The sequence below is a fragment of the Gastrolobium bilobum genome, unplaced genomic scaffold, assembly GCF_033153095.1.
Source record: "Gastrolobium bilobum isolate Gb01-03AN ecotype WA unplaced genomic scaffold, APGP_CSIRO_Gbil_v1 utg16495, whole genome shotgun sequence".
Taxonomy (NCBI): Eukaryota; Viridiplantae; Streptophyta; class Magnoliopsida; order Fabales; family Fabaceae; genus Gastrolobium; species Gastrolobium bilobum.
In genome coordinates, this window is record NW_026897958.1 from 110,263 (window position 1) to 126,841 (window position 16,579).

At 36.9% G+C, this 16,579-nt stretch overlaps 1 protein-coding gene and 2 long non-coding RNA genes across 3 annotated transcripts; 1 reads left to right on the forward strand and 2 right to left on the reverse strand.

The window, feature by feature from the left end:
• Window positions 1-1,595: 1,595 nt before the first annotated feature.
• On the reverse strand, window positions 1,596-3,695 carry LOC133311716 (F-box/kelch-repeat protein At3g06240-like). The gene is made up of 2 exons (XM_061512811.1): window positions 2,402-3,695; window positions 1,596-1,992 (listed from the first exon to the last, which is right to left on the reverse strand). The coding sequence occupies exon 1, from the start codon at window positions 3,627-3,629 to the stop codon at window positions 2,436-2,438; it is 1,194 nt and encodes a 397-aa protein (XP_061368795.1). The 5' UTR covers window positions 3,630-3,695; the 3' UTR covers window positions 1,596-1,992; window positions 2,402-2,435.
• A 4,818-nt stretch (window positions 3,696-8,513) lies between these two features.
• On the reverse strand, window positions 8,514-9,801 carry LOC133311718 (uncharacterized). Its single transcript, XR_009751583.1, has 4 exons — window positions 9,751-9,801; window positions 9,377-9,453; window positions 9,221-9,285; window positions 8,514-8,789 (listed from the first exon to the last, which is right to left on the reverse strand). It is a non-coding gene; the product is annotated as an uncharacterized LOC133311718 (long non-coding RNA).
• Window positions 9,802-13,481: 3,680 nt separating this feature from the next.
• LOC133311720 (uncharacterized) lies at window positions 13,482-14,407 on the forward strand. Its single transcript, XR_009751585.1, has 3 exons — window positions 13,482-13,534; window positions 13,634-13,698; window positions 14,130-14,407. It is a non-coding gene; the product is annotated as an uncharacterized LOC133311720 (long non-coding RNA).
• Window positions 14,408-16,579: the final 2,172 nt, after the last annotated feature.

Consider the following 16,579-nt stretch of genomic DNA (forward strand, 5'->3'; position numbering starts at 1 on the left):
AGAGATAAATACACCCAGTTTACTAAAATTATAGTACTTGAACAGCATAACCATACATCCTTTAGGATTAAATTTTAAAATATTATATATGATAAATATATAAAATCCCATGATGGATGGAGACGTGTTAGAATACATAAGAATTTTTCGCACAACTTGTTCAAATTTTTTGGAAAGTGAAAAGGCCTATGTAGTCAAGTAGGTATAAGAAATTTAGAAGTAGTAGCAGTGGAAAAAAATTATAATTTTGGTTATCTCTTCTTTTTGCGGCTTCTGACGGTTTCTCCTTTCCTTTATACAACGTGTAAATCTTTATTATCCCTTGAATTAATAACTATAACTTCATTATCACTGATTAGTGAACGCCACTGGGACCAGCAACAATGAGGCTTTCTTTGATGGCTGGTGAAAGCCCATTTTGCTAATGCTTTAATGGAAGCAATCCTGTGGACTATTGATGCCAACAATCCATTATCAAAAGCAACTCCTTAAGAAAACTCCTCATTACTAAATTATATCCGTGTATCACTCTTGATTATTGTAAACATAGTTATAAGATTAGGAGCATAGTAATTAATTGCACCACAATAGCACCTCGAGCCACGCCGAATGAACGTTGCAGTGCCTCGCTACAAAAAATCGCACCGCATCCTAAATTTTGTTCTAAATTTAAATATGCAACAGAAATTTTTTAAGAAATTTTTAGTCTATCTACATCTCTCTTTGTCACTTCTTTTATCTCTACCCTTAAAAATGCTTCTTTAGAATGTAAAATGCAAGAGCAGCTTTGTGGAATTGAAATTGGCTATCATATTTGATGAAGAGGACAGTAACTATGAATAAAGTTCTCGTTGTTATATTTGTTTTTGCTTGTCTATCTGTCCTTCTAAAAATGTCATATGCAGCTGATACCTTGACTTGAAGGATGATGAAACATACGGCAACGACAATGAATTGAATTCACTGCTTGTAATTTGTAAACGTCATTGAACCAAATGAAAACCACTGGAATTGATTCTTTCGCCCATAACCACCAACTGATACACTATATAACATTACAACCCTGCTGCAAAAGTAGGTTAAATCCAAAGTGCAGAGTAGGAAATAAATGTAACAACCACAGCCCCTAGAACCCAAAATTGCACTTCCATTCAAAATTTTCTCATATCAAGAAGTCCAAGACTAAAAACAAGTTTTACTAATTGTGAAAGACTACAGCTATAGATTATTGATCTATCTGATTACCTTATAATCATAGATTATGCAGCTAATATAATCAAGACAGAAGAAGAGAAAATATGGATGGAAATATAAGCACGTTGCTGAAGCTGTAATATATTCATCCATTGCACCATCCTTACCATAGGCAACCAAAGTATCTTTAGGGATATCATGAAACTATGACACAAACATTGTCAAAAATAGATCATTATGATGAACAGGTTAAACCAACTGCATGCAAGATCAATTCATATCAAAACTTGTTTAGTTTCAACTGTTCGCTTTCTATTAATTCCCATATGATTAAGACCAACAATATCTCCACAACTTCAAGTAATACAAGAAACAACAGATTGACCTATAAAAATCACGGATTATTTTTGCAGAAAGAGACCCCAAAATATATTAAAATAAGTACAACTTGTACCAGAAAACCATGTAACAGAGGGTAACATAAACAAACTCCAAATGTAATACTAACATTAAGCGGAAAAATGATAAGGATGCTGAATAGCACATACTAATTCCAACTAGGATTTGTTAAATCCTACTTTGGGATATAATTAAATACTTAAGTCTACTTACACTCCAACCTTACTAAAATTACCATTAAAAGAGACACTAGTTTTGCATTGACACAAAATTATTTAAAACCAAATAAATGACATTCTCTTCCATATGCTATGCTTGTTGCTAGCAGTATCATCATCATCTGAAGGAAAGCTACCATATCAAGGTAACTGTATTAAATATTCTTGCATACTTCAAGGCCTGCAGGAAACATGAGGTTAATGTAAATGTCACCATTTTATTGTAAATGTTACTGTGATATTGTAAAAATGTAACTAGTAATCCCAGTTGTTTTACACCAAACATTAGTGTTTTTCTATTAAATTTTTTCACTGAAAATGCCTTTGATTATTCTGAGTAAGCAAGACATAATATATTTTTCCCAACCATTGGGGAATTCAATCCACCACCAACCTCATCTTTCCCTGCAATTTCATGTATCAATTTTTTTTTATAGAAAAAGAAATATTATTAGCTAGGACAGGGAGAGTACAAGATAGGTTAAGATATCATTTTCATGTATCACGCATTATGCAAGAAAATTTTCATTTTTCATAATGCAAGATTAATAAGAATAAAATGGTCAAAAGGATTGGAGAGCATTGCATACCCTAATTCTTCTTGTTTGTTACCATTGGTCATCTTTATGCTTCCCCAAAGTCACTAGGAAGTGATAGCAGACTCTCTCTATACATAATGGAGCATGGATTCGATAAGAACATATAATCTATGAAGTCTGGACCATATTTGCGATACTTAAGCAGCTTTCGATACTCAAGCAGCTTTCCTTCACCTTCACCGTCAAGTTTCATTATTACTCTCCTTTCTTCTGATCCAACAACAATTTCACCACCTTCGGTGAAGCATATCGGGGAAAAGTCGTTGTCAGGAGCCGTGAGAAAAGTAATCAAAACAGTGGACTTAGTCCAAGATGACTGCACTTTATATTCTTTCATCGTCCATATCTCAACCATTGCTTCACACTCACCCGTTGACCAATAAGTCGCCCGACAATTACACAGACTGAGACATCCTCCGTTTACCGTCAAATTATAAGCTCCAACATCCAATGTCTTGGCAAGATCATATGGCAGAGGAATCTCTGACAAAGTCCTTTCAGTCAAATCAAATGATATAATTTTGTCAATCACATCCAGACTACTACAGAAATCGAACCAATGAAGAGCCCCATTCAAGAATAAGCCAACTTTGAATGCAGACGAGACTTCATCATCCACCACCGAAAATGGATAATTGATACCCTCAATTCTGTTCCATGAATTGGTTTTCAAGGAGAAAAACTCCATGCCAGTTGCCACCTTACTCAATCCAGATTCAGGCAGTGGCATGATAGTAATTACCAAGTAGTCATCAGTTGCTGCGTCATACCCAAAACCACATAAAAATTCGCACATTGAGTAGGGACGAGAGAATGGTATTCCTTTATGGAAACCGGTTGATGGATTCCATATAATAAACTGATAATAAAACCGTAAGAGTATAAACCCTCGACAGGAACCCATAATTCTAAAATTAGAATTATGGAGGGATAATGGAAATGGAGAAGCGAGTTGTACTAGAAAAGAATCATCATGAAACAATGCTTCTAAATCTATGGATACACGAAAAGAATCATACTTAACAAAAAGTCGGTGGGTGGGTGCAGCAGCTAGGTCAAAATGGGATTTTGCGAATTGGGGATCGGAGATGAGACATAACCATGATTTAGACACACATTTGAAACGCAAAAGAGATCTCACCGGCAACTTCAACAGGATTTGTACTATCATATCATCAGGGAGTGTGAGAGTGAGATTCATCTTCTTCTTCTTATTCATCTTCACGTCGTCTCTTATTCACCGTTCGATTTTGGTTTTTTATGGAAAGAGAGGAGAGACTCCAAACCAAACGTCTTCAACAGGAGCAAATATTCACAGCTATCCTAAGATGCACAGACACTCACTATGTTGTATGACACAGACACGGGATATCATATACATATTAATTCTAAAAAAATGTTAAATTTTGATATTATATAATATTTTAAATTTATGTAGTGCATATTTTATTTAGAAAAAAGTGTTTGTCATTATAAATGACATAATATTATGTCATTTTAAGAGAGAGATAGACACAGAATAAATTTTTTTATTTAAATTTTAAATTAAAAAACCACTCACTTTCTCTCTCTCATGATTTTCATTTTATGTGTCTATCTCTCTCCTAAAATTACATAACTTATATCATTTAAAATGACAAACATCAAGCCCTTATATTTAATATTCAATAATTTAACAAAAAATAAAACTAAACTTATAATATCCATCAATTTTGCAAATAAAAATAAGATATCTCAAATGTTTATATTAAACTCAATAAAATAGTAATCGTAGTCTAATGAATCTAATAATTGGAACTCAAAATGCAACACAACGTAACCTTTGAACCTTTTTTTGAGTCTTTGCAACGGGTATTGGAATGTCGGGAAATGTCGGAGTGTCGAAAAGTATCGGATACGACACATCAGAGATTTTGAAGGCATGTTTCGTTCCCCTCTCCAACCGATGTGGGACATTACAATGGTGCTGAGGCATCGTCAAGAGGCCAGATGAGAGATACTATCTGACATAATAGTATGATTTGATTGATATACTTATATGTATTGGGCGTAGTTTTATTTTGGATATTTATTTGTATGCCATGTTATTATTTTGAGAGCATAGGGGATGTCTATGCCATGTTGCTAGTTTGTATATATTGTGGTGATGCATGCTCAGGTCTATGTTACTTATTTAATTGCATCTCTTTTGTTTATTTGATGTAATTATTTAAGTAACATTAGGGCATGTTTGGTGTACAAGATATGATAAGGCCTGATAGTATAAGGACTGATTGTATAAGACCTGATTAAATTTTAATATTATCCAGCATTTAGTATGACATTGTATAAGATAATATATTGTAAAATATAATACTATCCAATGTTTGGTAACGCACTGTATAATACTATATAGAATAAGGGATAAGTTATTCTGTCTACCCTTATTTTGCCTACCTTTGCCTATCCCTTTTAATACCGTTCGATTACAATCTAATTCAAAGGTCTATATTTATGAAATAAAATACATTTTTCCCCTTTTTTTCTCCTTACTTCCTTTCACACCCTTTCTATCTCCTCCCATTTCTCTCTTCCTCTACGATTTGCGTCTCTATGTGACTGGATCTAAAGAAAATCAAGGTTAAAAATTTTCCTCAAAATATGAATAGCCAGGTATAATTTTCTTATGATCTAACTATGGCCTCAGTTGATTGTTGAAGTGGTATCTGACTTGAAAGAAAGGTCAACTTGGACTCAAAGCAATAGTTCACTGCAGTCACGCCATTCCTTGTTTTAGCACACAAATTAATAGATCTAGTCACATAGAGACACAAATTATAATAACCCTCACTAGTAATTGTGGATTTAATATTGAAGAATAATTAGAAGTAAAAGAAATAAAGTCATCTTTGGTGAAAAAAAAGTTAAAATGACAGTTAAGGGATAAAAATGCGGGTAAATAAAGTTATCCAAAAAGTGAAAATAAAATAGAAACGTGACTAGAAAAATATTCTAGTCTATTGGGTAAAGTTTGGCAATGAATAGAGGTGGGTAGATAGATGAACTTATACCCGCTGGTATAATGAACTTGCTTAAGTGACTAGGGAGTCACTATTCCCATTCTCATTTCGTGACTTATACGGGAGGCAGAGACAGAGAGCATGAAAATGAAGAAAAAAAAAGGATTATGATGGAAATCTTCCAAAATTCATAACTTGAGCTAGAGATCTCCAAATCACTTCGTTCCAAAGCCAAACTTGTGAGAAATTTCGAGAGGAATCCATTGGTACTAGTATTTCTGGGTGGGTTTCACTGTAGAGAGAGATCTCCTCCTCCAAAGATTTCGAATTTCATGGAAAAGATGGATTTTGATGGAGCTTGAACCCATGGGAGCTTAGATACTCATCTCTCCTTTGTTTTAGAGTGCATTGTGGTAAGAAATTCCCTTCCTTTTCATGTTTTTATGAAGATTGAATTTATGGTTTCATTTTGAAAATTTGGTTTGATTGAGCATGTTAGAGCTTGATTCAGGTTTAGCTCATGTTGAGAAAAGTGTTTAGATGAGAATTTTAACGGTGAAAATGTATCTGAAAAATTAAAGATACCATATTTTTGAATAGTGTTGTATACGTGAATAGTGACGTATACATGAATAGTATTGTAGAGATGAACAGTACCGTAGTACCGTATATATATGAATTAATGAATCTTGGATTAGAGGTGTGTGATAAGCTTGAATTTGATGGACTAAAGCATTGGAATCATGAAGTTGGCATGAATTCCTTTATGTGCCTCTTAGCCATTTACAAAGGAAGTATGTGCTATGAGTTACTGTTTTACAAATCGAGCATACTTTTATGCGTGGAATAATATTCTAAGGTGTATGGACCTTCGCTTTGGTGAAATAAAAAAGAAAATAAGGTAGCTCCTTTGTATGACCTTAAAATGAGTTTTAGCCATTTTCAAAGGAGGTATATGTTCGGAGATATTATTTCACAAAGTGAGAACACTTATATGCGTAAAATAATTTATATAGGTGGCTAAGCTTGGATTTAGGCACTAGACAAAGAGAAATCTTATAGCTCCATTGTAATGGGCATTCTGCCTTAAGTTGGGACTATCCTAAGACTAAGTGAATGTGTGAAATTTTGTGGGGATTTATTGAACAAAGAACCACCCACTCATGACTTAATATGATTAAGTAAAAAGAAAATAAACAATAAAGTGTGTGTCTTGTATATTTACATGGCATTATATCATTTTATTGAGCTTTGTGTTGAATTCCTTCTCTAGGTGTACCTAGGGACTGTGAACGTTTGGATTCTCGTGGAGCATGATAAGTAGCTTGTTCTTCAAGTAAGCAAATTGTAAAGCTCCAAGAGGTAAGCTCTATGTTTATGGGGTTCGCTCCTACTTTGTGTTCCGCCATAGTGTACGGACTGTGGTCAGGTTGTATGATATGTATGAGATATATGATATAGATGCATTCATATAGAGTTATATGATGTTTTATATATTATGTATCTGACTGTCATGCAGGAAGTGAGCCCAGGGTATGGAGGGTTTTCCATAAACCTGAAGTTTACTAGAGATTCGTCTCTAACCCCGTTTGGGGATATGATTTCAGGAACACAGTTAATTGAAGAGCCTCATGGGACAAGGACACTAACCGTGGCTAGAGGTACTAGTATGAGGATGTGGAGTTCTGGGTGGTCGGATGCTACTATTTGTTTTAGACGTATTTTTGGAAAAGATGTATTGTTGCATAGTGTTCATATTCGATACATGTACATTTATGTATTCAGGCATGATGATATGACTATGTAGTATTCAGTTATGTTATGTATTGGATTGCATGCTATTAGATTTGTGGCACGGAGCCAAGTTCAGCATGCGCCCATAGATGGGTATCTGAGTATATTTTCATGACTGGTACTTCTGGAAATATATATTGTTTAAACTGTCTATCAGGAACTCTTGAGAGTGGGATTGGAAAATCCCCAGTTGTTCGATTTACAGAGGTTACTCTGTCCGATTTTCGTCTCCGTAAAATAAGAATTAAATTAGAAGAAGTATGCAATGTGATATGTCATGTGAAAAAGGATTAAAGAAAAAGAAAAAGTTAGTTCGTATTTTCGTAAGTTAAGTCTTCCGCTGTTTCTGTTAAGTATCATATGCATGTTAATTGAACCGGCTCGAGGCTGGGGATGTTACACAAATCATTAGGTGTGATTTTGTGTCAATTTTATAATATATGTTTCTTAGATCCTGTAACACCCCGTTCTAGAACCGGATTGTTATCATTGCGTACGGCATTAAGCGCAGTTACAATCACATTGGTTCAATTAGAAAACCGGATAAATTTTTCCTTTTTATACAAGCCGGATTCAAATAACCAAGTGCGTGATCATAACTATACATACTTCGCGGAATAGTGGGACAAAACTAAAGGTTATATTCCCATTATACTTGACAATACGTCGTGAAAAGTCTTCATCACTTTAATTATCAAATTAATTCTAAACTCCTTTTATGATTCCCATCTTCTACTATGTTATAGTATTTTTCATTAGCTACGCGTGGCTTCAAACCGCGCTCAAATCGGAGCACCGTAGCCAAAGTTATGCATTTTCTAAGAAAATGGTGTGAAACCTCCAGAACCCCCGCGCCCGCAGCGTGAGATCCACGCTCAGAGCGTGGGAAAACAGAAAGTTGGCGCCCCAAGCGTGAATCTGGCGCCCCAAGCGTGGATGCTACTGTCTGATCTCGTAATTTGGCGCCCCAAGCGTGAATTGGGCGCCCCAGGCGCCATCCACAGGGCTGGGTGACCCAAAACAAGGTCATTTAACCTACCTATGGTTTTTCACTCATAATTTGAGCTATACTCTCTCAAATTACACCACTTCGGTCTCTATGGAAAGATAAGAGGAATGTCTACCACTTCCATAGAGACATCAAAGTCCAATTCCATCACATTGGGTGTGAAAATTGGTCAAACGGACATGATGTATTTGTTTTCTCAACATTTCCCAATTTAGCACTAGGTACCTAATTGATTTTCAGCCCAACCAATTCAACAACTCAACACATAACAAGCATGCATATATTGAATTTCAAGTAGGCATCATTTACATTACATATCCTTTACAAATCATAGAACTTAGCTTACAAAACACTATGATCATTCCCTTGGCTCCCATCAACAAAAGGTGTAACCAAAGGCATGAGCATAGGCTAAGTTCATCCAATGAATCAAGATATACAAATGACCATGGGCTTTCAAAATAAAATCCTATACATGTCAACTACAAAAGGCATGCATAAACTCAAAGAAATGCCATATTTCATGCATAATCCAGATATGGCCACTTGCCACCAGAGGCTCCTGCAGCATCCTTACCTGAAAGGGGGTCCCCACAACACGGGGTGAGATATACGAATATATCCAGTAAACCAGGGGTCCTAGGAGCATCTCTCCACCCCACAGTTCCATATCAGTGTAATAGCAATAACAATAATAATGCAGTAAATACATATCTATGCAAAGTGCAATACATCTCCAGGAGAAATCCCTCGAGCTCTCAAGCTGTCCTAAGGAAACTCAGATGCAAATAGTCCTACTGGCCAGCTAACTACCAAGTATGATTTACGCATCGTCATGCCACATACCAACATAGGGAAACACCATCCTATGCCACACCAAATGCATACACATACGTATAACAAAGCATTACACTATTTTATTGCATTTATATACACAATCACAACCTCCACCCTTTCAGGGCTTGGTAGAACAGTCAAGGGAATTACACCCAAGGTCCGAAGGCTTACCTCAATGCTTCAGTCGACCTTTGTTCTTCACCAATGTCAACAATACTCTACTCCAAAACCAACACCTACACATGGTGTAATGCAATCAACACATTGCATCCAAGAGTATTTCACAATCAACCATCAATTCAAAACACAACTCAAGTATGAGCTTACCAATTCCAATGAGCTATTCAAGCTCCATAGCTTGCTCCAATGGTTGATCACTCACGGTTGGTCCAAATGTCTCAATCCTAGACATCATAAGGATCCAATCAATCATTCAACTCACTAATTGTTCAACATGCTAGAATACTAACCAATCCAAGCATGAATTTTCCAATATTATGAACAATTATCAAATGACTATCTAGGCTCATTTCCACCGATTAAATGTCGTTCCTAGCATTTTTCCCAACATGCTCTAAACTCCATTCTTCCTAGAACATAGCTAATTCAACTACATTTCATAAAAATCCCAATTTACTATTCACAAACCCTAACTCATGCAAATTTCAAGGAATCATGAGGTTCAAGGGTTAGAATCTTACCACCAATGGTCACACAACCAAGGATTGATGGCTCCTCAAGCTTCAATGGAGGTAGAAACTCTCGAAACCCCAATTTTCACCAAAGGGCCGAATTTTTGAGAGGTAATATCTCTCTCCACAATGCTCCCCACTCAAAACAAAGCTAGGATTATGAAAGAGGAGGAGATTTGGAGTGGTTTAGGCTTTGGAATTGCTCAAAATGGTTGAGGTTTGCTCTCTCTCTCTCTCTTCCTCCCTTTCCCTCCTTCTCCTTCTTCTTCCTCTCTTCTTTCCTCTGATTCAGGCTCGACGAAATGGGGTGGGAAATGGGGCTCATTTTGGCTTTTAGTCACTTAACATAGGTTAAGTGACTTTAAGCGGGTATTGGTTCGTCTATCTATTCAACTCCAATAATTACCAAACTTTACCCAAAAGTCTGGAATATTATTCTAGGAATATTACTATTTTTGTTTTTATATTTTGGGTACTTTTGCCAGTACCCATTTATACCCCTTAATTTTCACTGAGTACACTTTTTAACTCCAAAGTGACTCAGATTCATTTAATTAAGCCTTATACTTAATTTCACTCACTAAAACATGTTTAATTAATTAATTACACTTGATTTACTAATTAATTAAGATGGGCTATTATAGTCACCCCACCTTTTAGCGATTTTGTCCGCAAAATCAAGAACGTACCTGTCCTTAAACTCAGGATATTGCCGGAGAAGCTCATCTTCCCGCTCCCAAGTGGACTCTTCAGGCGTCCTTCCTTCCCATTGGACTTTCACCATAGGAATAGATTTATTTCTCAGCTTCTTCTCATCTCTTTCAAGTACCTTCAGTGGCCCAATAGGAGTCTTCAAATTCTCCCGGATTTTAACATTATCAGGTTGAACCACATGAGAAGGATCAGCTACATATTTTCTCAGCTGAGAAACATGAAACACATCATGCAAATTTGCCAATTGCGGAGGTAAGGCAAGCTGGTAGGCAACCGGTCCCACCCTACGAAGAATCTGGTAGGGTCCAATAAATCTCGGACTCAGCTTCCTCACTCCAAGGGCTCGTCCCACACCCGTAACCGGTGACAGCTTCAGGAACAAAAACGGAAAATAAAAAGAACTAGGAGGAAAATATAAGAAAAGATAGGGGTTGAAGAGTTTTTTTTTTTACCAAAAAAAGCAAAGGAGCACAAAAATTTTAGTGGGCCGAGTGTATATTAAAATTTTCCCACATAGAGACGCAAATCATAGAGAAATAGATAAAGGGGAGGAGAGAGAAAGGGTGTGGGAGGAGGTAAGGAGAAAGAAATGGGGAAAAAGGTTTTTTTATATCACAAATATCGGCCGTTAGATGAGATTATAATCGAACGGTATTAGAAAAGTAGGCAAATGTAGGCAAAATAAGAGCAGATAGAATAACCTCTCCCATAGGATAAAAATAAAAATAAAAATCTTTAATATTTTTTTGACCAAAAATAGTCAAATTCATCGTCATAGGAAAGTTACATTGCAAGGCCACTAGAGGAAATCAAAGAAGCTACAGAAGAAGAAAGAATTTGTGCTCTAGAGGTTGCAAAGGCACTCCAAATCAATTTGCAGTCTTCGAATCCATCATTTACCAAGTCAAAGGTTTGGTCTCATGTTTATATTGTTAGAGCATTTCCAGATTCAGTTGAAGAAGATCGAAAAGATATTTTGGAGGAAGATGGAAATACGCTTGCAACCAAAGCATCAAAAGCTGCCACTAAATGTGAACTAGAAAACAAGAAGAAGAAAAAAAGCCGAAAAAGGCCATGGTATGTGAAAATAAGGAATCAGAGTTCTCAAAATAAATAAATAATATTATTGCTATCCGGCAAAGACGTGTCTTCACACGTTGAACACAAACTTTGAAAAGGGGAAGAAGAAATAGGGGTTACGGTGCAGTTACAATCTATGTAGCACCAATACGACACGCGACACGTGACACGACACTCTGACACGTCAATCCTAAAAAATTATGGATTTCGACACGTTGGGACACATTTTAATATTAAATAATATTTTTAATTTATATAGTGTATATTTCATTTAATATTTAATAATTTAACAAAAAAATGAAACTAAATTAATAATACCCATCAACACGTTATAAAGATGGAAGCTTTAATAAAATAAAATAAACTGGGATAAGAGAGAGATGTAATATCAGATAGAGAGATCAAATCATATTAGAGAGAGATCAGAGAGAAGAAGATACAACAAGAGCGTGATAGAAATTGACAACAATGATGCTGAGATGATCTCTTATCTACTTAAGGGGGAAAAAGGCAAAAAGATAAAATTGACATGATCAGGTGGAAGCTTTATTAATATATTTTAACTTTTAAAAAAAAAAGTTTAAAAAAAAATTAAAATTTCTTTAACGAAAATGCCATTTGACCTGTCCGACACGGTCAAATTCGCGTGTCGGAATGGTTAACGTGTTGGAAAAAGTCAACCGCGTGTCCGACACCCGTGTTGGAGCGTGTCGGAGCGTGTCGGACTCGACTCTTCCTGTTTTTACAAGTGTCCGTGCTTCCTTGGTTACAATTGGGAACAAAAAGATGAGAAGGGATTAGATTAATACATCATTTTCTTATCAGGAGTTATCCTACCCACAAGACTTGTTAGGTTTATACACCATTTTAATGTATTAAGAGATACTGATGTATAAACTTATATTATATAATGGTCACACAAAATAACTAAAAATGTCAAAATATATAGTATAAGCTTAGATTATCAGGTCTTATACATGACATCAAACATGCCCTTATTATAATAGCTCATCTTAACTAATTAGTAAATCAAGTGTAATTAATTAATTAAGCATGTTTTACTGAGTGAAATTAAGTATAAGGCTTAATTAAATGAACCTGAGTCACTTTGGAGTTAAAAAGTGTACTCAGTGAAAATTAAGGGGTAGAAATGGGTACTGGCAAAAGTACCCAAAATATAAAAATAAAAATAGTAATATTCCTAGAATAATATTCCAGACTTTTGGATAAAGTTTGGTAATTATTGGAGTTGAATAGATAGACGAACCAATACCCGCTTAAAGCCACTTAACCTATGTTAAGTGACTTAAGCTACCAAAAGACCCCCATTTCCCCCAGAAACCTGTCGCCAGAAAACAGAGGAGAAGAGAAGAGAGGGAAGAAGAAAAGGGAAAGAGAGAGAGAGAAAGCAAATCTCAACCAAATCCATCCGTTCAAAAGCCTAAACCACTCCAAATCTCCTCCTCTTTCATAATCCTTGCTTTGTTTTGAGTGGGGAGCATTGTGGAGAGGGATATTGCCTCTCAAAAATTCGGCCATTGGAGAGATTTTGGGGTTTTGGGAAGTTCAACCTCCATGGGAGCTTGAGGAACACTCCTTGCTTGGTTGTGTGACCATTGGTGGTAAGATTCTAACCCTTGAACCTCATGATTCCTTGAAATTTGCATGAGTTAGGGTTTATGAATAGTAAATTGGGATTTTGATGAAATGTAGTTGAATTAGCTATGTTCTAGGAAGAATGGAGCTTAGAGCATGTTATGGAAAATGCTAGGAATGTCATTTAATCGGTGAAAATGAGCTTAGATAGCTAAATGAGTATACTTGTAAAATGGCAAGAATATGATGCTTGATATTGGATTTCTTGCATTGTTGATAAATGGTATGACTTGGTTGATTGATGATTGTGTCCTAATGGTGTCTAGGATTGAGACATTTGGACCGACCGTGAGTGATCAACCGCTTGAACAAGCTATGGAGCTTGAGTAGCTCATTGGAATTGGTAAGCTCACACTTGTGTGGTGTTTTGAATTGAGTATTTGATGGTTGATTGTGAAATACTCTTAGATGCAATGTGTTGATTGCATTACACCATGTGTAGGTGTTGGTTTTGGAGTAGAGTATTGTTGACATTGGTGAAGAACAAAGGTCGACTGAAGCATTGAGGTAAGCCTTCGGACCTTGGGTGTAATTCCCTTGACTGTTCTACCAAGCCCTGAAAGGGTGGAGGTTGTGATTGTGTATATAAATGCAATAAAATAGTGTAATGCTTTGTTATACGTATGTGTATGCATTTGGTGTGGCATAGGATGGTGTTTCCCTATGTTGGTATGTTGCATGACGATGCGTAAATCATACTTGGTAGTTAGCTGGCCAGTAGGACTATTTGCATCTGAGTTTCCTTAGGACAGCTTGAGAGCTCGAGGGATTTCTCCCGGAGATGTAGTGCACTTTGCATAGATATGTATTTACTGCATTATTATTGTTATTGCTATTACACTGATATGGAACTGTGGGGTGGAGAGATGCTCCAAGGACCCCTGGTTTACTGGATATATTCGTATATCTCACCCCGTGTTGTGGGGACCCCCTTTCAGGTAAGGATGCTGCAGGAGCCTCTGGTGGCAAGTGGCCATATCTGGATTATGCATGAAATGTGGCATTTCTTTTGAGTTTATGCATGCCTTTTGTAGTTGACATGTATAGGATTTTATTTTGAAAGCCCATGGTCATTTGTATATCTTGATTCATTGGATGAACTTAGCCTATGCTCATGCCTTTGGTTACACCTTTTGTTGATGGGAGCCAAGGGAATGATCATAGTGTTTTGTAAGCTAAGTTCTATGATTTGTAAAGGATATGTAATGTAAATGATGCCTACTTGAAATTCAATATATGCATGCTTGTTATGTATTGAGTTGTTGAATTGGTTGGGCTGAAAATCAATTAGGTACCCTTTTGTTTAAACTGGTAAACGATGAGAAAACAAAGGTCATGCTGCCCAAACTCTAGCTAAATCTCATGAGGAGAGGTTGGATGAGTGCTAGGATTTAGTTTTGGGGCATGGACAATTGGAGTTTGTAATGGGGATGCATTTTCCCCTAGGCTTGGACTTGAGGAATGTGGGAATTGGAATTCCCTGGCAGCGCGCTTAAGCGCCCAGGAGCGCGCCCAAGCGCCCTGCCGCCCCTGCGAGTGTCAATGCATTCTGCCTCCTCACGCTGGAGCGCCCAAGTGGGGGCTTAAGCGCCCAGGATTGCGCGCTGGAGCGCCCTGGCGTGCGCTTAAGCGCCCCTTTGCTGCAGAAAGTTGGGTGGCTTACTGCCCCCTCGTGTTTTAGCGCCCAGGGTGGGGCTTAAGCGCCCAGGGTTGCGCGCTTGAGCGCCCTGGTCCACGCTTAAGCGCCCTTCGCCACTGAAGGAGGAGATGCTTCTGTCTCTGCGCGCTAAAACGTCTCCGTGGGAGCTTGAGCGCCCAGGATAGCGCGCCTGAGCGCCCTGTTGCGCGCTTAAGCGCCCATCCACACTGGAATGTCTGATGCTTACTGCCTCCGTGCGCTTAAGCGCCCAGATGGAGGCTTTAGCGCCCGATAGCGCGCGCTTGAGCGCCCGGTAGCGCGCTGAAGCGCGCGGGGCCTGTGACCAACACTCTCTTGTGTTGCTTCAAATTGTCCTAACTTGGGCTACAGTGCTCCGATTTGAGCACGGTTTGAAGCCACGGGTAGCTAATGAAGAAACCTACAATATAGTAGAAGTTGTGAAATAAATAAAAAGTAAATTAATGGTTTAAAAATGGAAAATGAACATGATGTTAAGCTTAATTTATCTGTTTCCGCAAAGTAATATGGTTATGATCACGAAATTGGGTATTATAAGTTCGGTATGTTTTAAAATGAAAAATTTATCCGGATTTTAATTGAACCCATGTGATTGTAACTGCGCTTAATATCATAATGCGATGTTAACAAACCGGTTCTAGAACGGGGCGTTACACTTATGGACATTATATGGAGATCATATGACTATGAGATAGCCTAGATCGTGGATGGCTAGGCAAGACATTTATTCATTTTGGGCTTAGTATATTAATAAATTGTAGGATGAGAATTAATCCCAATAGTTCGAAAAACAGACAAAATGCCCTCTGCGAAATGTAAAAAGAGTAGATATGGTTGCAATACGTAAGGAAAAAGAAAAAAGTTAACCACGAATCTCCGCATTTAATAAGTTAGAATGTGTTGCGCTTAATATCATATGAATGAATGTTAATTAACCGTTTCAGACATGGTATTACAATCTGCTGGTAGCTCTGACAAGAAAAATAATGTAGGTAGGGTTCTAGGCATTACGGTTACTACAGCTACTATGATTTTGGTAGTGAGCATGTATCTTTTATGGAAGAGGAGAAAATTGCAAAGTATTTGAAAATGGAAAACCATACAAACACATTTACTCAAGTAGGTATAAGAAATTAAGTAGTAGCGGTGGAATGAAAATAATAATTTAGGTTATCTTTTCCTTATTGCGGCTTCTGACGATTTTTCCTTTCCTTTATACAACGAGTAAATCTTTATTGTCCCTTGAATTAATAACTATAACTTCATTATCACTGATCACCACCGGGACCAGCAACTTTGAGGCGTTCTATAATGGTTGGTGAAAGCCCATTTTGCTAATGCCTTAATGGATGCAATCCTGTGGACTATTGATGCGAAAAATCCATGAATCAAAAGCAACTCCTTACTAAATTATATCAGTGTATCAATCTTGATTATTGCAAACATGGGGACATATATGCCATTGCCGTTAATGGCACGAGATTGTTAAGCTTGTTTAAATGAAACCATTTAATATGAACACAACCGTGAAGTTTGAATTTTAGGTATAACTGGAACCTCACACCAACCAAATTGCTTAGTTAACAAAATCAAAGGGACGGCAACACATTAGAAGAGGACTTTATCAACAAATTATTTTGAATCGTTTCAATTATATAAGTAATCCAGGGAGAAAATAAAGATTATAAGGGATATAATAATTGGGTTTTC